Consider the following 23,655-nt stretch of genomic DNA (forward strand, 5'->3'; position numbering starts at 1 on the left):
AACAATACATCATAGCAAAACATATAAAAATATATACAACAAAAATAATCTCTTAAATAATATGATGCTCGCATTAAGCACAAAGCAGATCAAAAGGAATGCTGAGAACATAAATACAGGTGTTCGAATCCTGTGGTTGGTTACACTAATCTACGCTATTTTCTCATTGGTTCCTCTATAAAAACCCACCACCTCAGTTTGGATTCTTCACTAAAGCTAATTCATGCCATGTATTGACTGGTTCTGCGCTCTGCCGCATCTAACTGGTCCGTTCTCCAAGTGTCACAGGGTCACATATCTCGCATGGCATCACAAGGGGGTGATGTCACTAATCTCAAGTATGGGCTGAGAGGATTCCGTCTGCGGAAGAGCAGCCTGACAGAGATATGCGTTAGTGTCGTTGCTCCCTGCTGAACGTCACAAAAGCATAATGGTTCCCAAATATGTCTATATTCTCCTAATGCCCATAATGTCGGCTTATGACTCAAGCATTGTATTACTGCTCCATATACTATAAAGTGTGCCAACTCTGCCTGAAGATAACAGTATAAGTACTGAGACAGCGGAAGTCTCTTCCAGTTTAGGAGAGGGCATACAGTTTCTCATGATTTGATCGGGTTGCTTATTTTGATCCTTGACTACACTAACAGAACTGAACTTATGTTGAAACATAAGATAGCTGGTCCAAGAACATTCAGTTTCACCTGTGTTCACTCCTAGAAATACTTCATCTAAGCTCTGTGCAATCATGATTGCTTTTATGTCATGGTGCTGGTCCAAATGTCTGTCCACTACATGGGTTACCCTTGAACAGACAAGCATAATGCCTCCTTCTCCATTCATACGTAATGCCACATTTCTGCCTTGTTTCAGTGTGGTCCAGGTTCTGTTCCAAGCTTTCAAAATACTGAAAAAAAACTGTAATTTTCTCATAGTCTGGCTGGAAAGATCACTGGTTTAAAACAGTTTTAGTGCAAAGATATACGTATAAATATACAACAATAAAAAATTAAACAGTAAAAACTCAAAATAAAAAGTGCTACAGTGTAACTGATAAAGCGTAGTTGATAAAGCATAGAAGTAACGCAGGAACCATGGAGCTTAAAAGGCTCTTTCGCTGTGGCGCTTAGCGGAACCGGGATGGCGGGAAACGGTTCGATCCGTTTTATGAGTTCCCATTTCTGGAACCTCTTTGATCCTTCTAGTGTTTAGTGCGAGATACCGCGGTGTAGTGGTGTAGTCTGTGGTGCAGCAGGAATGACGGAAGTTCTGGAAAGCATAGCTGGGCCCCCTGGTTCTGGTCCAGGCTAGGAGCGGGTCTGTACGCCAGGTGAACGGGGCTTGGACGGTTCTCAGATGGTGATGTAGTGCTGTCTGAGTTTGGCCACCAGGTACTCGTGGGTTAAATTGTGTCTGGTGATTATTCCCACAATCTGAAAGACAGAGAACAAACCAGGGCATTCCACACAAAGCCTCTTCAGCATGCTTATAAGTGATGCTCTCAGTAACCAATATGCAGACAGTGCACTAGATATCAATGGACCATCAAGAAAGGATAGAAACCTCCAACAGAGGGCACTCTTACTTCTGGAAACCTTTGCTTTACATTACATTACATTATATTACTGGCATTTAGCAGACGTTCTTATTCAGAGCGACTTACATAGGTGACAGTTTTTTGACTTATGTTACCCACTTATACAGCTGGATATTTACTGAGGCAATTCTGGGTTAATTATCTTGCCCAAGGGTACAACAGCAGTGCCCCAGCAGGGGGGGATCGAACTGGCAAGCTTTCGGTTAGAAGCCCTGCTGCTTACCACTATGCTACACTGCTGCCCACTTTACTTTAAAAGCAAATGGTCAATATTTCAGTCAAGCCAACTTTAATAACTGTAATGTGATGTAAAACGTACTGTTAAAAATATGATGCACATACTAGCCGATGAGACAGAGATGGTGAGAGTGAAAGATGTCAGCGTGGCTGCGTTAAAAGCATACGTTATGAACACGCACACCTAAAGTGTGCTACAGCCACTGGCCTTTCCACACTAAAGATCGGCCTGCTGCAGCCATGGAAACGGGCTCTCCACAGCAGAGCGTACCTCCCCAACAGCGTTGACGACAGGCAGGTGGCGCAGGCCCATGGTCCGGAACAGGTTGAACACCTGGGACACGTGCGTGTTCGGGGACACTGTGTAGGGGCACGGGTTCATGTAGGGGGTGACATCCTAAAACACAGGCATTAATACAATATTAGCACACCGCACCATCCCATGACACAATCTCAGGACAAAAGAAGCTGCATTCCTCTTTTGTCCCAGGGACATAATGTTAGGATTTTTCCAGTGTTGTAATATTTCTTTTCATTATCATTTAGTATTGCACATAATGGGCACAGGGAAACAAAGCTTATAGTACTTGTGACCAGTTTACAAAGCTGGATGTTTCCTGAGGATATTCAACTTGAGCTGGGTGTCTTCCACAACCAAACCATTACCAAATTCATACAACATTTCATCTTATTTTACTCAAGGATTCAGCAGCTGAAATATGCTTGGGACTGAAGCCTGCAACCTCCTTCATAAACGTCCAGTGTTCTGTGTTCTGATGGAGTGGTCAGGCTTGAGGAGGTGCAGGGAGACAGGGGCGGAGAGACCTACCACAATCATGCGTGGATTGAGCAGGGCCAGGTCCAGGTCGTGGATGTCAGGGAAGCGGGGGTAGTCCTCCGTCATCTCCGCATACGAGAGCCGGGGCTGAGTGGCGCTCTGCAGTGCCACAAGCGTGCACGCACACACGCACACACACACACACACACACACACACACACACACACACACACACAGACACACACAGACACACACAGACACACACAGACACACACACAGGACCAGAAGGACATGCCATGAGTGAAAGACCTAAAGCACCAGTGTGTAAGCTCAACAGTAACACGCCCTATAGCACCTCTGATGCCATGTCTGCTGTCTGTTCCCACACACACTGTCAGTGTGGAGCCATGCGAGACACTGACCGACTGGTTCTCAGCGTAGCACACCCCGCGGATCAGCAGGTTGACCAGCTGCGAGCGCAGAATCAGCCCGTGGAAGGTCAGAGGTCGGAAGCGCTCCTCCATGGTCCAGTCCTCGCTGGGGGACTGGTCTGGGTACAGGTTGGGGTAGGGCATGTGCCTGGAGATACACAGCAATCAGCACATGCAGCACTCACAAGCCAAACAAGGAGGTGGCAGTTTAGCATAGAGGTAAGGAGAAGGGCTCATAACCGAAAGGTTGCTGGTTCGATTCCCCGCTGGGGCACTACTGCAGCACCCTTGAGCAAGACACTTAACCCAGCATTGCCTCAGTAAAATATCCAGCTGTATAAAAGAGTAAAAAAGTAACATTTATACATTTATAAACAATTTAACCTATGTAACCTGCTCTGGATAAGAGCCCCTGTTAAATGCCAGTGATGTCATGTCAATTTCACCTTGACACCTGTGAGGTCAACATGTAAAAACTGTAACGTATGCGGGTCCCTCTGGATAAATGGAGTGTCTGCTAAACGGCGATAATGCAGTGTAATGCGGTGTGGTGAGTTCAGCGGGACTCTGAGCGCAGCACACGGTGACTCCACCTGTGCTGATACGGTGCTCTGCAGGGCAGCAGAGGGGAGATGAGCTCTCCCCCCTGCTCCCCTCTCCTCACCTCCTCTCCAGCATCTGCTGCAGGATGTCCTGGCCCTCGTCGGCAGGCTCCGCCCCCGCCTGCTCGTCGCACACGTTGCGCAGCTCGCTGGACGGGTACGACTTCATGGACTGGCAGCGCCGGCGCTGCTCTCCCGCCCGGGTCAGAACGCTGGCCTTCTGCGGGAGCCCGGGGGATACAGCGCCGTCAGTCAGCATCCGCGCGCACGTACGCACACACACACACGCACATACACACACACACACGCACACACGCGCACGTACGCACACACACACACACACACACGCACATACACACACACACACGCACACACACGCGCACATACACACACACATACGCACACACGCGCACGTACACACACACACACACACATACGCTAACACACATATACATACAGACACAGACACGTGCACGCACAAACATGGATAAAGACACAACCATACAGAAACACACACAGACATATACACATACATACACAGATGTGTACAGACACATGTATGGACACACACACATGTATGGACACACACACACACACACACACACACACATACACACAACAACCTTCTGTATAACCTCTGCTACTATATGCAACATCGGTGGATCCCTGCTTCTGGATGGTTCTATTTCAGTGGCATGAATCTCAACAGCAACCACGTGAAACTTAGCAGCACAGGATGATAAATTTGGGAGGAACTGCTTGGAGATATAGAGCATTTGCACCACCTACTGGTCAGCTGTGGTATTACCTTGAAGCGGATGTTGTTGCTGACCAGGATGTTTCCCTTCATGAACTCCTTCTCGTTGTCCCTGTTCTCTGTCACCACGGGGAAGGCGTGATACACGGTGGTTCTCAGGATGCTGACCAGCGACTGGATGCGGGTGTGGGGGTACACATAGGTCAGGTTGGGCTCCATGATGTCGCTGGCTGTCAGCCTGAGAAGAAAAGAGGAGGGTCACCCCGTTGGCAGCGGGCGCAGGTTAACAGAGGCCAACAAGCAATAACTATGAGCGGGTGCTAGGGGGCGCTCTCACTTGTCCATCTCCACCTCCGTCTCCCACTCTAGCAGTGGTACACCCCTCAGCAGGATGTGTATGTCATAGATGCCTTTGTTGAAAAAATCCCCTGTCCACTTCGCCACCTGGAAAAAAAGAAAGGATTAAAGACCTACTCATATCTGTTAGGAACTGGAGCCAATAATACCATAGAGGTTTTGGCTTTTTGATTATACTGTACGAAAAGCAGTGATTGCCTGAACACTGTGAACCTGGAACTTTTAATGTTTTTAAGTTATTGACAGACAGGCATCTTTTAACTCCTAACAGAGAATAATTGTGTCCTTCAATCTTTTATATCATTATATATTTTAGAAATCCTCTTCTTATAGCAGAGATTTACATGCTGCATGGATTGTACCATGTACTGTACTTCTTTGCCATTGTTATATTCAAATGTACTGTAATTTCTCATGCTCTGAACATACAAGGAACATACATTTGTACATAACTACATACACACAAAATTATTAAACATATCATAAATACCATTTAGTAAGTCACTTCAGATCTTGAGCTGGGTGTGTGTTGAAACTGGGAGAGGAGCTAATGAAATGAAGCCACCAGTAACAATGACAGATTTAGGTCAATTTCAATATTCTTTCTAAAATACATAAGGAGCCACTATGAGTTTTTCCCCTTGTGATGCTATTCTACATTTCTCTTTTAAAAGAAAAATCTATTAATACATCTATACATACCATGAGGGTTATCATAATGGGCAGCCCATACGTAATTTCATTGGTCGATTCGATAAGAATAACAGTCAGGCTGATGGTCATGCGGACCACGCCCCCAAGGAAGGAAGCTGCACCAATCAGAGCAAAGGTCCCGGAGTATATGTCCATCCCAATGTTTCTGGGGCAGGGGGGAGAGAGAGAGAGAGAGAGAGAGAGAGAGAGACAGAGAGAGAGAGAGACAAAGACAAATGTGAAACAAGAATAGGAGTGGAACAGGTTCCAGGCAGAGCAATGAGGAAGACAATTTTTAGCATTGCGGGGAAAAATGTGCCGAGGAGCACAAAATGAACCCCTCTGAGGTCAGCGAAAGAGGGAAGCTCGGCACGGCACTGTCAGTCGACTGCCATTAACCTGACAGGGTGTACAGAGCGAGCGGCCCATGGCGCTACATGGGAACACGGCCTCATTACTCGTAGATGACTGGCCATCAAAAACGCAGCCTTCGGGAAGCTGGTCAAGCAGAAGTCAGAGGGAAAAATGAGGTCAAACGCAGAAGTGGAAAGTTTGCTAATGAGCTCGGTACACAGGCAGGAGCCAGTTAGCGAGCTAACTGCTGCCGGCCTGTGAAACAGAGGTAGCTGGATTCCACAGAACAGCAGCATGCTTTCAGGCTGTCTCTGTTATTACACGTACATGGATCAATATTATGCGCAGATACTATTTACAGTCAATACAGATGAATATTGATAATATGCTGATGAAAATATTTACTTTGATGCAAAATTAGACTACAGTTTGTCAATGATTATTGTTTGAGTTACTATTCCACAAATGGTCTACTATTTGAATGGCACCATTGATGTGAGTTTGTAGAAACTGCAGAGAAATGCTACATTACGATTTGGGTTTCACAAAGCTGTGACTAGATAGCTAGCCAAAAAGCTAACCGGGTATTAGCTGGGAACGGTTTTGTCATTAAATGTAGTTGTAATGACAAAACACACGTATGTGTGTGTATTTTTCAGTGACTTCAGCAGAACCATCAGATGAAGACAGCACACAATTTTGCCAATCACTAGTGCATTAACCTGTGTAGCTGGTCTTAGATCACGTCTTTAGCCAGAACATAGTACATAGTACTAGCTACAATAGTGTTGTTGACATCCCAACAACAGAACCTACAGAAATGGCCTACTCTTCACAAGCTTCAACTATGAGTGTAGTTAGCAGCTACAAAAGGGCGGCTTACATTTTGAGGACGTTAGCCACCAGGCGGCCGAAGGCAGCCCCACACAGCAGAGAGGGGACAAAGAGACCGCTGGGCACAGACACGCCGTACGTCCAGCAGGCAAGCAGGAAGTACAACACGAAGAAAATGCTCAGCGTGACCGGACTGAAGGTACCTGCAGCGAGGGGGAACAGACGGTCCTGCCATTTCAAACGCTCTGCAAGTCACCCAAATCAGGGCATGTAGTAAATTAATGAATAATAACAGTAAACAGGCATGGTCAGTTTGACCTCATGTAGAGCACAGACAAACTAGGTGTGTGTGTGTGTGTGTGTGTGACAGAGAGACAGTGAATATGTGAGAGAATGTGCATGTGACCATCTGTGTCATGGAGTGAATGTAAATGAGGTACAAAGTGTAATTACTACCCATCTATATTAAAGCACTGAATGTGAGACATGATTGCCTATCTGTACTAAAGCAGGGAGTATAAGACACGACTGGCTATCTCTATTAAAGCACTGGGATTAAGACATGACTGCCTATCTGTATTAAAGCACTGGGTGTATCACACCACTGTGCTGTGCTCCAGTGTGTATGCGCAGTATGTGGGTGTGACACTGAGTGAACATCTCACCGTCCTGGTGGAAGAGCTGATGTATGGCCACCTCCTGAGGGTTGAAGAACAGAGTCGCCATGTCGTTGTACGTCTTATTGGGACAGAAGAACTGCTTGATGGTGGAGTTGACATCCTCAGTTAACGACACCTCAAAAAAAATACAAGAAACAAAGAATCAATATTTACTATTCTAAATTATTGTCATTACCATCATTGTAGTATTTAAGTAAATTAACAGATGGCTTTGCAAATGCATTAACAATCTCAAATTAAAGTTGTCACAACACACTTCCATCAAAATGTTGAATAAAAAAGATGACCTAACAAAACCTCTCTTATTTCTACTGAAATTTAATCCCAAAATGTATAAAAATTCATCACATTCTTAAAAGTGTAACATGAATAAAGTACAGCTGATGGGTGCTGACAAGGTTGGACAAACAACCAGGGCAAGAGAAGCCTGTTTTGATGGGACACCTCTTTGACAACCAGTGTCCAGATTTGCATAATCCGATCAGATGACTCATGTGGGACAACACAAGATCCAAAATACCAACAGAGGCATGACATGCACTCTCATTTAAGACAGTGACAGAACCGCTAAACATAGCCTCATGCAGCTTTTGGACCTTAAGTGCCATGCTTCCCCGATGGGGTGGTGTCAGACTGCTCCTGTTCCTGGCAGCGTGCACGGCGTTACTCATGCCGACTCTCCCACACTTACCAGCGCCGTGGTGTTGTTGGTGGTGGGGGAGGACAGGTCCCGACACTCCCCCAGCGTCATCGAGGCCAGGAATATCACCACCGTGGTGACCATGGTGACCAGTAGGCTCTCCAGCACCCTGCCACCGGCCAAGAAAAGGGCAGTTAACGGGTTAGGCCTGCACATTAGGGATCCATTTCTATTTACCGTTACTGTTCCTTTGCTTAGGAAACGCTACTGTTGAAGGCAAATCACGAATGTCATGGGGCTTACATATTACCCAGCCATGGAGATGGAATCGCTTCAGTAAATTCCTAAGTTGCTCAAGGGTAAAAAGCACTGTGCCAGTGCCCAATCCATCTTTGCTGCGTTACCCTTGAGGTTACAATTCCAGCTTCCCCGGCTAAACAGAACACTGCTTCTGACCAGTACACAGGGATCTAGCTCAGCCTTCAGCTCTCTCTAACACAAACTAGTAACTGGAGACCTGTTCAGACTGAGCCAATGGAATATTATCTCCATTTCTGAAATTACCATTGATTCCAGGAACATAAGAAAATAAGAAGTTTAAAGACATGAGCAGGCTATACAGCCAAACTAGGCTCAAGATTTTGTCTTTAGTGTGGTGCACACAATTGAGAGTATGAGACCGAGGGTTTGGGTTAGTGGCAGTATCAGTGACTGAGGCGCCCCATGTCAAAGGCAACGATGGGGCCGCTTTCCCACCAAAGCAGGAACACAACCAGACATTGGTAAATTCTGACAACTTGCTTTAAAGTCAAATTGCTGGACCCCAGAGCAAAAAACAAAATGAAAATTTCCACAGACATGAGCCAGTGACCATTATGATGCATTTGCTGGGCCTTCCCCGGCTTAAAATGGCTGCAGCTTTCGGGGGGATACCTGATGAATTTGGCTTTGGGGTGCACGTTCCTCATGCGGTACTTGGCCAGCCTCTTGTTAATGCAATTGAAGAGGGCTCCCAGGAGCCCTCCCACGATTCCCATCGCCACGAAGAACGCCAGGTCCACTGCTGTCCACAGGTGGCAGTTCTTGTCCGCATCCGGACACTGCAGAGGCATTGCATTACATTAATCGCATTTAGCAGGCGCTCTTATGCAGAGTGACTTACATAGGTTAGTTTTTTTTTTTAACACTGCTACCTATTTATACAGCTGGATATGTACTGAGACAACTGTGGGTTAAGTACATTGCCCAAGGGTACAGCAGCAGTGCCCCAGCGGGGAATCGTACTGGCAACCTTTCGGTTACGAGTCCAGCTCCTTAACCACTCTGCTACACTGCTGTCCCTTGGGGAGAGGACACACAAAAGACATACCACGCAGGCATCACGCACACGCCTGACGCCTTGGTGCACGGAGAGGACGACCGGCGCGTGGCCGCGTTTACCTTAAACTCTCCGAAGTTGAGCAGCCCTGGCAGCTGGAAGGAGCCCCACTTGTTGTAGTTTATTCCGGAGCGGAAGAAGTTGAGGGTGAAGGTGGCTGACATGGAGCAAAACAGCTGAGGGGAGACAGGGGCATCATGGGAAGGGATGCGGGGGTGGGGAGGGTGAGGGGGAACAGAAATTTTACTGTGAGCTCTTCTGCTGTTTCACACACAGCCCTTTTGCCTTAGGTCACATTCAAAACACCGCTGCTACTCCCACACATACCAGGAGAGTGGTGTCACTGCATACAAAGTGTCAGCATAAGAACACAAGAAAACCTAACCGTGCATAGTTCCTTTTTTCTGTGCTGTAAGGTCAGGGACTCTGCTGAGACACAGCTCTGGTGGAGGCGTCATGAGACTCACCACTTTCCACGTGAGCGCCTGGTTCCAGAAGGACGATCCCTCCTCCAGGCTGAAGAGAGTGCCCCCAATGGGCGCCCCGAAAGCCGCTGCCACACCCGCAGCAGCCCCCGCTGACACAAAGTCCCTCTTGTCTCTGAGAGCGGAAGCACAGAAATTCAGACCTAATCATGACCCATGCAACGGGTGTAACATCAGCGTTACCATTGTATGTGTTAGGATACAGTCCCGTTTAAATCATTCGCTGATAAATCATATGCATGTAAACTGACTATTAAACCAACAGGGAGTAGACATATGTGGCTCACCTGTCACTGCGGAAATAGGGGAAGTCAAAACGGATTTTCTTGAAAGTGATGCTCTGAAACTGGAGAAATAAGAGCAGGCCAACAGTCGATCATACTCATATGCGCTTCATCTTCCCCACCCCCTTAGTCTCAGGTCTCAGAAAAGCACATGGACTAAGCCCCTTCATTAAAGGAGTCGTTATTTCCGCATTATTCTCCGTTTTGCTGCTCATTAACAGGGACAATAACAAGGTGTTCTGCTCGTGTGCCGCTGAACTGTAAACCTGCGTTTACCTGAGGGAGCCCAGCTCCCACAATGGCTCCGCTGTGGATCATTGGTCCCTCTTTGCCCACAAACAGACCTGGAAAACGAGAGCGGCAGTCACGATTCAGAACCATGGACCCAATCAAAGTGCACTCAGATTACATATTCACAGAACGCTTTGTGGGCTGCTCTCAGTGACTCCCTGGAAGACCTACGAGTCCTGAGACTGCCTGCTTAACTACCCAGTGTTTGTGCTGTTACTAAGGACCCAACTGCTGTGCGTGCTTCTCACAGTTTGGTCGACTGACTTCACTATGATTCTCCTTCTGCAACCTGTCTCTGTTTGGGGATTAGAGGTGCACACTGTACCTCCGGCCACCGAGAACACGACCCCGATGGCTTTGCACAGGAAGGTGCGTAGCCTCACGATTCCCGGGATCTTCACTCCGTTCAGGTAGCTCTTGATCTCAGGGATCCCCGATCCTGCTGCCACCGGCTACAGGAGGGGACACCAGCCAATGAGTTTCAGACACAGACAACTACTAAGAGGGAAGACAAACTCAGCTAAGAGGCTTAAAAATTGTGGAATCCACTGGCAAAGAGCCAGTAGGTAGGCTAAAACACAACAAAAATTTCCATTGTACAAGTCTTGAGGGAGAGAACCACAAATTCTTTCACAGGTGCAAGGAAGTATGTTCATTTACTGGAAAAGGTGCTAAACATGTTTTTCAGGAGATGAGGACCAAAGTCACTCATTTTTTAAGACAAACACATTCATTGGAGTCCTCGCATACTGCGTGTCACGCGAGTGAAAACCACAAGCATCCCATACAGTGAAAGGGAAAAGTACTGGCAGAACCAAATTGCATTTGACTGCCTTACCTCGATGAGAACTAAAACACTGGCGATGAAGATGAAGGTCATGTTGAAGGCAAGCAGCTCGAGCAGTGACAGAGCTAGGCATCCTTTCTCAGTGCACTCATTCACAGCTAAGACAGACAGGGGTCAAGGCACAACATGTGGCAGAGAAAAGGGAAATCTAACTACCAGAAGTTAACTGATTACACTATTTATCAGACAGGCCTTATCTTGTAATTAATATATATATATATATATATTTGCATATAATCCATTTATACTGGTGGACACTTCATTGAAGAGGCTACCCTCCACATAATGTGATCAATATAGCTGTGTCCCACTTGGGACTTGAACCTGAACCTGAAGCCAGCTCCTCAACCACACAGATACATTAGCCCTCATTTTATTAAGGGAACTAGCCAATATTGTCAAAAGCAAATACTTAACATTATCAAACCATAATAAACCATATGCACTGGCTAGCAGACCGTTCATTATGTGTCTTTATAAGCATTAATTTCTTTACAAAAAGATACATTTTTCAACCAGTCTGAACTTCAGCTGAGTGAAGAGTCGGACGAAAAAATCCACAAACAGGCCAACCTAAAAGGAAAACACAAGCTGTCATGTACTTCTGTCCAGAGCCACATTTCCAGGGTACGTTCAAAGCCAAGGTTAAACTTTCAAAGAGCAAAAACATACATGAAACCACAGATTTTGCATGCATAAAAAAATACTTACCAGACCAATGGATACTCCTATGGCAAAAACAAGTATCCACTTCACAGCTTCATACTTTTTGGCTTTCTGTTTTTGGGTAGAGGTAACAGAAGCAACACTGGTTTAAAAATGAGTAAAAATTACTTCACATTTGGAAGAACTGCTAATTAGCATGGCATAGAACTGATTTTAGGAGGGATACTTGAACATGTAACCTTTAAAAATGTATTAAACAGGCCATTGTCTGATATTGCACAGCAAATGAGGTGAATGGTGAACTGCAAATGCTGAATTTTTAAGTACTTAGAAACTGTATCTGATAGACACTATCTAAGATGGACTTCTGAGCGAATTTAATCTTCCTTTGAATTTCTCTGTAAAGTTCTGGAATAGTTTTGCACAAAGAGGGCCATATTAAAAACACCCTGTATTATGTTGTATTGTTTAACCCCATGTTTCAGAAAGGTGCACCCATATGACTTTATCCGATTTTACCTTATTGTCCATTCCCTCCAGAACCTCCACGTATGGTTCATTGATGCACCTGTCATAGTCCAGGCTCTGTCAGGAGAACACCAGAACAAACATATCAAATTCCTCCTGTTCCTGACCAGATAAAGGAAGATTCATGTGTTTCGATTATCAGTGGTGAGGGACATAGTGGAAAAGGCTGTACTTTTTTACTTTTTGTAAGTGCGGCAAATATTGTCAAATCTTGACTTCCTTTTCTTTCAGATTCATTCACGCCAGTAAGGGCACATCTTTAACTCAAAGTTTCAAAGCACCAAATGATTTAATTGAACAAGTGATTGAACAACTGATTAGTTTAACTTTCTTTTTCTCACCTCATAGTCTTTTCTTGGCAGGATTTCATCTTCCTCTTCGTGGGTTTCTCCTAAAATTGTCTGGCCGGAAAACAGGTATGCAAAAAATGTAACGCTGTGACTACAACATACCAACAAAAGCAGGAAGCAATATTTAACAGGCCCAGATGGACATTTTTAAGTATTATATTAATATGATTCATAAAATTAAAATATTAAATTATTATATACAACACATCAACAATGCGAATAAAAAAGTAATACACTAGCTCTATTTTGGAGTGTCACATTAATCTGTGGTTGTCCCACGAGGCTATACAAGAGGGAAGATCACGCCTTATTATACACAATCTCTCATTGTTAAGAGACGGGGAGGACAACGTTAAACCAGCAAACCACTAAGCAGTAAAAATATATGCTCACACGTGGATTAACAGCACGTCGGTAGTATGCAGCTACCAATTAATACTGATCCAGCTATACCGCTGGTTTTGTAGCCTGCCCATTGGATGTGGCTACAGCCTGCCACATGGATAAAAATCTGGCTACCGAGGTCTATTGATTGCCCCTAACAAAAGCAAGGCGTCTCTGGAGCCAGCTAGCCAGCTTCTCTTTCATGAGTCATGCTTCGCCTACTGAAGTCATGCCATTTACCTTTTATTAATGAGCAACTACAACTGCTCTGATGATGCTGACGGTCTTGTGCACTGCACTAGCCACGCCGCGAAATCATAGACAGTACAGCGGAGATCTTGGCAGCGATAACAGGTAATAAGAGATCTTTCCTAACTGGTTTCACTACAAGCTGGCCAGCAAGCCAACTCAACGTTCTTCACATGAAATAATGTGGTGAGCTGGCCAGCTAGCTAAATCTGCATCCATTCGTTGCCCGCTAGCTTAATTTACTGGACAGCATAGCAGCTGCATAGCAAGTTGTTATTTAAGATTTCTAACCTGTCCGTTTATGCTAACGGGATAGCAAGTCAGCTGATACTAGAGAAATTAGCTCTATTTATATGAACCGCTAGAAATGAAATTAGCTTCATTGTGGCTGCCTAACGGAGGGTGTAGCTAGCCTGCTTGCTGAACCTTGTGGCAAACTGGCAAGGGAAAACATTTCAATTACAGCTCCACAAAACCGACCAAAGCGTGCTGCTAAAGGCGCAGAAAAACCTCAGATCGTTCACAAATCGTACCAGTTCCTCTGGCGTCCTGGTCTCCCCGTCCCTACAGCAGCACTGGCAACACAGACAGCTCCCACAGCACGCCATCTTCACTCAAGTGCCCGATCACTCGCCTCAACAACACTCGTGTCATGTGACGCACAAAGGGCCATGGTCACGTGGTGAAGCCACAATGGTCTTTGGAGAAAGTAACATATGGCGCTGCATGGGAAAAGTTTAAATGTGCCGGTTAACACAACCACACCATGCAAGGGGAAAAGCGTGAGTATTATTTAGAAAGTAGTTTCGTGCCGTTTCAGTTCCATGCATATCGTTTTCCCTAACCGAATGATTTTGACTCTCCTGGTATCGTGTTTAATATAACTTTTGTAGCTAGTCTACAACAAAGAGTTCACGCCACCCGGCAATTCTTGATACCCAATAAATCCAGGGTACGTGAATCATAACAGGCTGTTTAACACAGACAGGCCGAGTGGCTTGGGTACCCGAGGAAAGGGGAATTTTCTTCTCTTTCCCCATTCAAAAAACACCAGATAGATCTGATATACATATTGCATCCTTGCTTCCACTAAGTTGGATGTGAATGAGTTTACAGGTCTCTTCAAATTCGCACTCGCAGTTTCCGACGTTTATGGCTTATGATGTCTGTTAAAACGCCAACTGCAGGCTTGCCGGAGTGTGTATTTAGAGTATTCTGAAGTTATTACTTGCTGAAGTCGTGGTTGGCTCTATGACAGACGCATTGAACTGAGCTACTTTTTTCCTGTTGGTTAACCAAACTCAGAGACCACATTGTGTGAGCGTGTGTGTGTGGTCTGATATTTATTCTGACGGAGAATATCTGATTACACCACTGCCCTGGCCAGTGGAGGGCATGTTTCTGTGTCACCACCACATCAGTGCCACATGTTTGATCGCATTTACTTGGTGACTGTATTTACTGCATACTTTGTCAAGTTATGCCAACTGTCCCATAAAATGTCAACATTAAAAATAACGCATCGTTAAATTGAAAAAAAAAAAACTCTGGCGATATGTGATTGCTTAAGCAAAACGCTGCGTCTTGTCGCACCACACTCTTTTGAACCGTGTACAAGTGACCACAAAATGAATACTAGAACTAGTAAGAGCAGGTAACAAAATCCAATAAGATACCAAAAATGTGCCCAAAACTTCACATACCCTACTCGCTCGTATAGTGCTACCATGTATTTTATTGTGATACAGGTAGTACAAGTACCATAATTACAAAGTGGATGTACGCAAACGTATGTACATCAGTATGCTACAAAACAGAGCATTAACATGTGGCACGCACGCACTTATCATTCTGACAACCGCAGAAGACAATGGTAAAAAAACACTGTAGTAGGTGCTAGAACACACCATTGTAACGTTTAATTTGTGCCATACTATTTTTAAATGTTTAAATCAGAGCGCAAAAGTATGATATTAATTAGCTGCATCAATCGTTCAAAGGGCTGATCGTGTGTCGCCAAATCGACAAATCTCTTGACGGAACTGCGATTTACGTCTGGTGACGTGAAACGTAACTAGTCAGGACTTCTAAATTGGACTGTGTGTGCTTTGTCTTGTTGTGGTTACATCTTTCCTACTTATATCATCATGTATGCATGCCGTGAACTTGTACTTTTTCGTGAACTTGTCCTGGAGTGCGTTTTCTTTAAGCCCTATTACGTAAACTGTCACGTGATTCGGTGTATATACCCTCCGACGGGAGCGTTACGGTTCCCCAGTAAGCCTCGCCTGGCAGGAAACTTGTGTGGCGCACGTTATGAATGATCATAACGGATGTACGGCAACTGCGAAGCAAGACGGTTCGAGTCACTTCTTCGAAAGTTTTAAACCGATCCCAGTGACAGTTGAAGTTGTAGGTATGTGTAACAAATTCCTGTACAAGACTGAATATTTGTACAATTAGCTCTCTCGCTGACTAGCATGCAAACTATTTTCCTGGCCATTTGACATTAGCTGGCTAAGTAGCGTTACACGATCCTTTGTATGAATGAATGCATGTTCAGCAAAGAGCTGCATGGTCTACGCTAGCTAATTAGCTGGACTAGAATTATCGTGTCAGTAGTTACCAACACGATAATTTCTCCTAATTTCTTATTATTTATCGCTAGCAATGACTACGGTGACTTTATTACAAGCAGTTTCAAATCAGACAATACATATTAACTGGCTACTTTCCTATCATTAGCCATTTATTAGCTAGCTAGCTAGCAAGCTATGTCCTTACGTGAACTGTGCAAGATGGCAAGTTAGCGAGCATGTTGAATGTAGCCCAATTCATCATTTTAATTGAAGAATTCCTGTATATTGCACTTGTCACTTGCTAGAAAACGTATCTACAATTAGCTAAGTAGCCAAATGTTGTGCCGTTATGCGTGTTTATGTTCCTGCATTTTCCACGTGTTTTCTAATCCTAATTAATTGCAGCTATCTTGAAAGTTGTACATCTAAGTTTAAGCTGTTACCACAGGTCTGGTTGCAGGTTAGGAGTTAATATTATATAATATAGTTAATATATTAGTAAATAGTTAATATTCGATATATTGCGTGCTGTTATTTTAGTTGTTAACGTGTTACAGTACAAATGAACTGTGCTCGGGTATATGACATTATCCAAAAGTTGTCGGCGCTAGTAATTTATACTTTATTCATGTCATACTTTAGTCTGATCTTTCTGTCGCACAAATCCGCTGTAGCGCAGTGCATTTATGATGTATTCAGTTTTGCGCATTGGTTCAGATATGCATGCTGTTTTCAGTCACGGACTTTTATGTATTGTGTCGATTCAAAAAAAAAAAAAAAAAGGTGCAGTGAGGTTGGGTATTACTCACCGACCTTAGAAATCACACATGAGCCTCAGACTGATTGCATAGACCAAAGGCAGTGTTCTGACGTTATAGTACATGCATGTTACCTAAATGAACAGCTACATGCCGTTTACAGTTGTTCGCATATATCATCTCTCCACATGAACTGCTATCACTTGCACATTTTTCTGATGTCAACATATTACAGATTACATTACATTACATTATTAGCAGACGCTCATATTCAGAGCAATTTACATAGGTTTCAATTGACATGCAAAGGGTATTTATTTATTTTCTCTTATTCACCCCACCAAGTTTTCTTTTTGGTGTTTTAGATAGTATGTGTTCAAAGTAGAACTTGGGCCACAGATTGCTGCATTTTATGATAAGCATATGTGAGCGTTCTGAACGTGTCAGACTTAGAACCCCACCCTGTGCCTGCAGTGATGTAAGCTGTCCTAACTGCTTTTAATCGAGAGGGAACAGAGAAATGGAAAACCTTTTTTTAAAAAAAAAAAAAGCTTTTTTCTGGATAGATCCTGCTGAGTCATAAGAAAGCCGCAGGTGAAATCACGTTACACGCTGTACACGTTTCACTGTACTTTCATACAGTAGGCTTACATGTCACAGTCTGGAATTTTCAGTTGTGCGTGTACGCACTTGCCCAGAAAAAGATCCGATTTCCATTTTTGCACAGATTCCCCCTTTAGGAACAGCAGCAGAGAAAGACTGATTGATGAATTCGTTCGGCTCAGAGGCGTGTGTGAGTGACATCCGGCCTGTTTGTGCCCCTGACGCAGTTACCCTCTGAGACCATGGTGAACCAGCTCCAGCGCACTGATGGGGCGTGGCAGGCGGGTAAGAGCGACTCGAGCGGGGCGAGCAACAGCGGGAGCGACAGCTCCAAGGAGAGCTCGCGCTGCTCCACGCCCGTGCTGGACGCCGACCGCACCGACCGGCTGCGCGACAAGATGCAACGCAGGATGGAGTCCGGCGACCACTGGTTCTCGCTGGAGTTCTTCCCCCCGCGGACCGCCAGCGGAGCGGTCAACCTCATCTCCAGGTCGGTGCTCCGGTCATCACCGAGCCCCGTGTGGTTTATCCTGTTGAGTGTCTCTTGCTAAAAGTGCGGGTGGGATTCGTGTAGCACCTGTCACAAACATCCGAGCACTTTACTGTGTGGAGTGTGGCTGACCTCAGCTCACTGCAGTGAATGTCGGTCACCCACCTGGGCGATGCATGGCTGCCATTTTATGCCAGAGGTGGGAATAGAGTGATTTACTGAAATCCATTTGGAGATGGGACAGTGTTTGATACAGTAAGAGCATTAAGGAAAGCTTCCTCTGTGAGTGATTCGCTCAGGCTTCTTGTTCCCCGGTCTTGCAGGTTTGATCGAATGGGATCCGGGGGCCCGCTGTTCATTGACATCACCTGGCACCCGGCGGGGGATCCCGGGTCGGACAAAGAGACGTCCTCCATAATGATTGCCAGTACGGCTGTGAACTACTGCGGCCTGGAGAGCATCCTGCACCTGACCTGCTGCAACCAGACCAAGGAGAAGATCACCGCTCACCTGAGAAAAGCCAAGCGCCTGGGCCTGAAGAACATCATGGCCCTCAGGGGAGGTATGCCAGATACAACCTTAGCTTGCGTCAGCCATCTCAGGCTCATGGGGGAGGAACTCCAGAGGTTGTGCAGGAAAGCCTGGCAAACTTGAGTGCATTGAATGAATGTTTGTGTACTTTGCCATTAGATCCCATGGAAGACAAGTGGGAGGAAGAAGAAGGAGGTTTTAACTATGCCACAGACCTGGTCAAACACATCCGCTGCGAGTTTGATGACTACTTTGACATTTGTGTCGCCGGTAAGCCTTTGGCAGCTTCAGCAACAGTCTAATTTTTTGCCTCTGAGTGTATAGAGACCACAGACAGTATTAGAAGAAGGAGCCACATGGGTTGATGTAGGTGGTGGTGTTTGTCTTTGGCTGAAAAAGGGTACCCCACGGGGCATCCGGAGGCAGCGAGCTACGAAGACGACCTGATGCACCTGAAGGAGAAGGTGGACGCCGGGGCCGACTTCATCATCACCCAGCTCTTCTTCTGCGCTGACACTTTCCTCAAATTTGTCAGGGATTGCAGGGCAATCGGCATCACCTGCCCTATTTTGCCTGGAATCTTTCCCATTCAGGTAATGAGAACACAGACACACCTCTTTCACATGGGTGGAAGTCTTAGGAGATGCTTGAAGTTGATGCGCTTTGACCGTTTTATTTAGAAAAATCCATTTGACACATGCACAGATATTGCACAGAGTGTGAATTTTCTTTTTGAATCCAGTTGGAGCCTGTTCAGCAGACAGATGGAGAGCTTTTAAGGACTCAGTTGTTGTGGATATATTTTTACGCTATTTTGACTTCATGATTGATGGTTCTAGGGTTACCAGTCACTGCGACAGTTGGTGAAGCTGTCCAAACTGGAGGTGCCAGAAGAGATCAAGCAGGTCATCGAGCCCATCAAGGACAACGATGCTGCCATCCGTAACTACGGCATCGAGCAGGCAGTGGGCATGTGCAAAGTGCTTCTAGAAAGCGGGGAGGTCCCCGGCCTCCACTTCTACACGCTCAACAGAGAGGTGGCCACTATGGAGGTTCTGAGACAGCTGGGCCTTTGGATTGAGGACCCCAGGTCAGTGCATACATTTTACGAAGAATCACTTTGTGTATGATGCTAAAATGCAGGATTTTGGAAGAAATACTCACAGGTCACAAGAGAAATGGTTTACGATTTTATTTCAAAGACTGCTTCTCTTCTCAAAGGCGACCACTCCCCTGGGCGGTCAGCGCACATCCAAAGCGCAAAGTGGAGGATGTCCGGCCGATATTCTGGGCCTCAAGACCAAAGAGCTACATCTACAGAACTCAAGACTGGGATGAGTTCCCCAATGGAAGATGGTGTGTGTGTTTTTTTTTTTTTTGGATTTGCATAAAGGAGTTCATTGCATTGTAAATGTTATTCACCATATACTGTTTACAGTTTTAGAGTCATCATTTAGTAGTAACAAGTTGGTTATTTGACTAGTGCAGGAGTGGTTTCGTGCAATCGGATAAGGAACATGCATACAGCCTATATCAGTGGAAGCTGATAAACTCAGTCTGATATGCTGGATAAGCAAGGGACCTTAAAGATAATGATCTTGTTTTCTCAACCGTTAGGGGAAACTCATCCTCTCCAGCCTTCGGTGAGCTGAATGATTACTACCTGTTCTACCTAAAGAGCAAGTCTTCCAAAGATGCCTTACTGAAGATGTGGGGAGAGGAGCTTATGAGCGAGGAGAGTGTATTCGAGGTGTTTACCAACTACATCACAGCCCAGCCCAACCGCAATGGACACAAGGTAACAGAACCTTGCATGTTCCGTTAACCTACAGATTGAAAATGTATGCATCTTGTAAGATGGGGGCGAAGTCTGTGTCTGTCCTTCTGCAGCAGTTTGTAGGGAGGGGAATGTTGCCCCATGTTCATACAGGATAATTGCTGAACTCCTTTTTTTTTTTTATTTTAGGTGATGTGTTTGCCATGGAACGATGACCCTTTGGCCCCTGAGACCAACCTTTTGAAAGACGAGCTGGAAAAAGTGAACCGGCGTGGCATTCTGACCATAAACTCCCAGCCCAACATCAACGGCAAGCCCTCCTCAGACCCCGTTGTGGGCTGGGGCCCCGCTGGGGGATACGTCTTCCAGAAGGTGAGGCCTTGGAACCTTGGACTGTGACGTGCACGATCAAAGCACCTAAAAAATTTTTTTGTAATATATTGTAAATGACAATAATGTAACGTGAATCTCACTCTCTTCCCACGAGTTAAATTTTAACTATGTTATCTAAACACGTGAATAATGTAATGAGGGAAACTACATTCGTAGTATGGGTCTTGAGTTCACAGGTCTTAAAATGCATGTTATATATGTTACAGTGGAAATTTTTTTTAAACGTGTGCCTGTGATGTTTTCAAACCAACAGGCTTATCTGGAATTTTTCACGTCAAGTGAAAATGTGACGGCACTTCTTAAAGTCCTGAAGAAGTACGAACCTCGCGTGAATTACCATATCGTCAATGTCCAGGTAAAACCTCTTTCATCCACCGAAGTCTCTGCAGGGAATGGTGTGCTGGCTGTCATGTTGAGTTAAATCTCTTCATTCTGGTTTCCCAGGGTCAGAACACCACCAATGCCCACGACATGCAGCCTAACGCTGTCACATGGGGCATATTCCCTGGGCGGGAGATTGTTCAGCCGACTGTGGTGGATCCAGTCAGCTTCATGTACTGGAAGGTAATTCCTCATCAGAATTAAAGAGCGGTCATGGTTTTAGCGCACACATCATACATCTCGTAAACGTACTCATTTAGAGGAAATGATTTTCAGTAAGCTGCTTGATCTCCATTTAAACAGGGACAAATGCATAGAGCTGTGGCGTAATGGCAATAATGGTGAATCCTCTGACAAAAACCCACTCACAAGCCTTCTCACAGTTCACATGGTTCCATGAACCACTTGAATATTTCGATTGTAAGAACAGTAGCGAAAAACAAAAATCTACAGACAGAAAGCGCTATCATGATAGGTGGAATTCCCTGATAAAGAAGGAAGCTGAAGACTTGTTTTATTGGCAGGATGAGGCCTTTGGCCTGTGGATTGAGCAGTGGGCCAAGCTGTATGAAGAGGAGTCCCCGTCGCGCATGATCATCCAGTACATCCACGACAACTACTACCTCGTCAACCTGGTGGACAACGACTTCCCCCTGGACAACTGCCTGTGGCAGGTGATTGACGACATGTTTGAGCTGCTGGACTCGCCCCCGGAAAACCTGGAATAGACACGTGCCCTTGCTGCTGAGCCCCCCACCCCTACCCCCATCCTTCCCCTGGCCCGAGTACACAGTCTTCCCGTGCTGCTAAGAGGAACTCTAAAACACTAATGAATAAAAGGTAGAACAGTAGTATACAGTGTATACTTTTAGAAATTAAAAGACTAAGTACAGATTTCAATTTTTATAATTTCACAGAATGTTAAATGGAGTGATCAGTGATGTGAGAGGAGTAGTAGATTTGTTTGCTCTGAAGCAGCGTGTCGCAGAAGAATCTGATTTATACATAGACACGTGGAGTGTGCGTTCACGCAAGACGCACACACTGAAGCTACGGCAGTGCTTTCTGAATGACAAAATATTGAAGAGGACGGACTAAGACTAAGAAAGTGGTGCTTAACCGTGTTTAACATACTTTATTTTATAGTGAATTTTGTACTTGTAAAGTGTCATTTTATATGGATGATTCTGAATGCTTCAAACTGTGTTTCTGGTGGAATTGCATTACATGACGTAATTGTCATTTTGTAGATGCTCTTATCCAGAGCAGCTTATTCCGGTTACAGTTTTATCCATTTATACAACTGGATATATACTGAGGCGATTGTGGGTTAGTTCCCCAGCAGGGAATCGAACCACCAGCCTTTCAGCTACAAGCCCTGCCTCTTACCACTGCACCACGCTACTGCCCCCCTTACAGTACACATATACCTCTTTATACATATTCAGTAAGGGCCTAGAGGTTGGAGTACATTATGCTGTGCATGTGTTGGTCCACAAGTGCTCTCTAGAAAGGTGTCAAAACCTTCAGCAATTTAAAGAATACACAAACAGCTACAGACAAGGCTGCAACCGATCTCACGGCATTAAGCTTGCTGACTAAACCTTACTCCACTGCACCAAAGTTGGAGAGTACTGGGAAACTTGCCAGCTGCTTTGTGATTACCAAACCTCATGATTTTGCAAAAAAAAAAAACAGTGAATGGGAATTATTTTGTGATTACTGTTGTAAAGTGCTGGTTGACCATATGCCTTATTTGATACGTTTGAGTGGTCTTGTTTCTCTTGCCGGTTTTGTATGAAGCCTTAACAAGCAAGTGTGTAACACAGTGTTCTCCTTAAAGATTTTTACTTGATTGTTTTTGTACGTTTTGTTCACGTATTTATTACCATCGTGATGGTAAGTGAAGCTTATTAAACAGATGCTTTCATTGCTCCTCTTGTCATCTTCAAATTCTTACTGTATACGTATTTAAAAAACAGTAGTTTATTCTGACAAGCAAAATCAGCATGTCTCTTGTTGACTAACAAACTTGATGTCATTTAATATCAGGTCTAGCAATGTTGCTAACAAGTTAGCAGACTGATGCCTGTACACTACATGCACTACCAAGGCACTGTTGGTTGGTATGCATGTGTGTCTTTGCAAGCACAAAGTATTTTGAAAACAATGCACATTTGGTCTTGCAATTCCACCTTCAAAATAGCCCACTTTTAAGGGATATTGATTGTGGCGGGGACAAAAATAACATTTATTTTTAAAACGCACAAGTAAAATATGAATCTGATTTACCTGAGAAATCCAGTATTCATTGAGGCACTCGAACTTACTGTTAGCTTGCCCCACGTGGAATTCAAACGTACAAAATTCTGGTTGCAAGAGTACTGCTCCCTGTTTCAGTCATATTTTTATACATTTTTTTGTGATCCTAGAGTTCATCAGGTGCACCTACTCTGTATTGATTAATGAATGGGTGTTGTTACAAAGTCCAGGACCACGTTAACCAGTTACCTAATTAAAAGCACCGGTTACACCCCAAAACACAGCAGATAAGCCTGTGACTTGGACCATGTCAGGACTTAAAAGGATTGGGTATATTTTCATCAGCTGATGCAACGTTGCACTTCCAGGCACGAAGTTGTAGAGTGCCCGCATGTCCACATTGGCCAGAGTACAATATTGTGTATTCTTATCTACCGAACCCAGTTTATGACCTTGAAC

The 23,655-nt window shown here is 44.9% G+C and overlaps 2 protein-coding genes across 3 annotated transcripts; one reads left to right on the top strand and one right to left on the bottom strand.

Moving 5' to 3' along the window:
- Nucleotides 1-1,174: 1,174 nt before the first annotated feature.
- On the bottom strand, nucleotides 1,175-14,030 carry clcn6 (chloride channel 6). The gene is made up of 23 exons (XM_036534117.1): nucleotides 13,956-14,030; nucleotides 12,781-12,840; nucleotides 12,431-12,496; nucleotides 11,957-12,022; nucleotides 11,752-11,818; nucleotides 11,237-11,343; nucleotides 10,724-10,850; nucleotides 10,384-10,451; nucleotides 10,111-10,169; nucleotides 9,806-9,938; nucleotides 9,401-9,514; nucleotides 8,894-9,060; nucleotides 8,012-8,129; nucleotides 7,306-7,435; nucleotides 6,690-6,843; nucleotides 5,462-5,618; nucleotides 4,740-4,846; nucleotides 4,454-4,640; nucleotides 3,708-3,865; nucleotides 3,035-3,191; nucleotides 2,664-2,771; nucleotides 2,106-2,231; nucleotides 1,175-1,433 (listed from the first exon to the last, which is right to left on the bottom strand). Exons 1-23 carry the CDS (start codon nucleotides 14,028-14,030, stop codon nucleotides 1,353-1,355), a joined length of 2,592 nt encoding a protein of 863 aa, XP_036390010.1. The 3' UTR covers nucleotides 1,175-1,352.
- Nucleotides 14,031-14,182: 152 nt separating this feature from the next.
- On the top strand, nucleotides 14,183-22,243 carry mthfr (methylenetetrahydrofolate reductase (NAD(P)H)). Of its 2 annotated transcripts, none has more exons than XM_036533674.1 (12): nucleotides 14,183-14,204; nucleotides 17,590-17,852; nucleotides 18,176-18,414; nucleotides 18,543-18,653; nucleotides 18,783-18,976; nucleotides 19,223-19,473; nucleotides 19,605-19,739; nucleotides 20,001-20,181; nucleotides 20,350-20,532; nucleotides 20,807-20,908; nucleotides 20,998-21,117; nucleotides 21,459-22,243. In XM_036533674.1, exons 2-12 carry the CDS (start codon nucleotides 17,605-17,607, stop codon nucleotides 21,660-21,662), a joined length of 1,968 nt encoding a protein of 655 aa, XP_036389567.1. In that variant the 5' UTR covers nucleotides 14,183-14,204; nucleotides 17,590-17,604; the 3' UTR covers nucleotides 21,663-22,243. The 2 variants fall into 2 exon arrangements, with proteins under 2 accessions (XP_036389567.1, XP_036389566.1); XM_036533673.1 differs by lacking the exon at nucleotides 14,183-14,204 and adding an exon at nucleotides 15,717-15,838.
- Nucleotides 22,244-23,655: the final 1,412 nt, after the last annotated feature.

The sequence above is a fragment of the Megalops cyprinoides genome, chromosome 7, assembly GCF_013368585.1.
Source record: "Megalops cyprinoides isolate fMegCyp1 chromosome 7, fMegCyp1.pri, whole genome shotgun sequence".
Lineage (NCBI taxonomy): Eukaryota > Metazoa > Chordata > Actinopteri > Elopiformes > Megalopidae > Megalops > Megalops cyprinoides.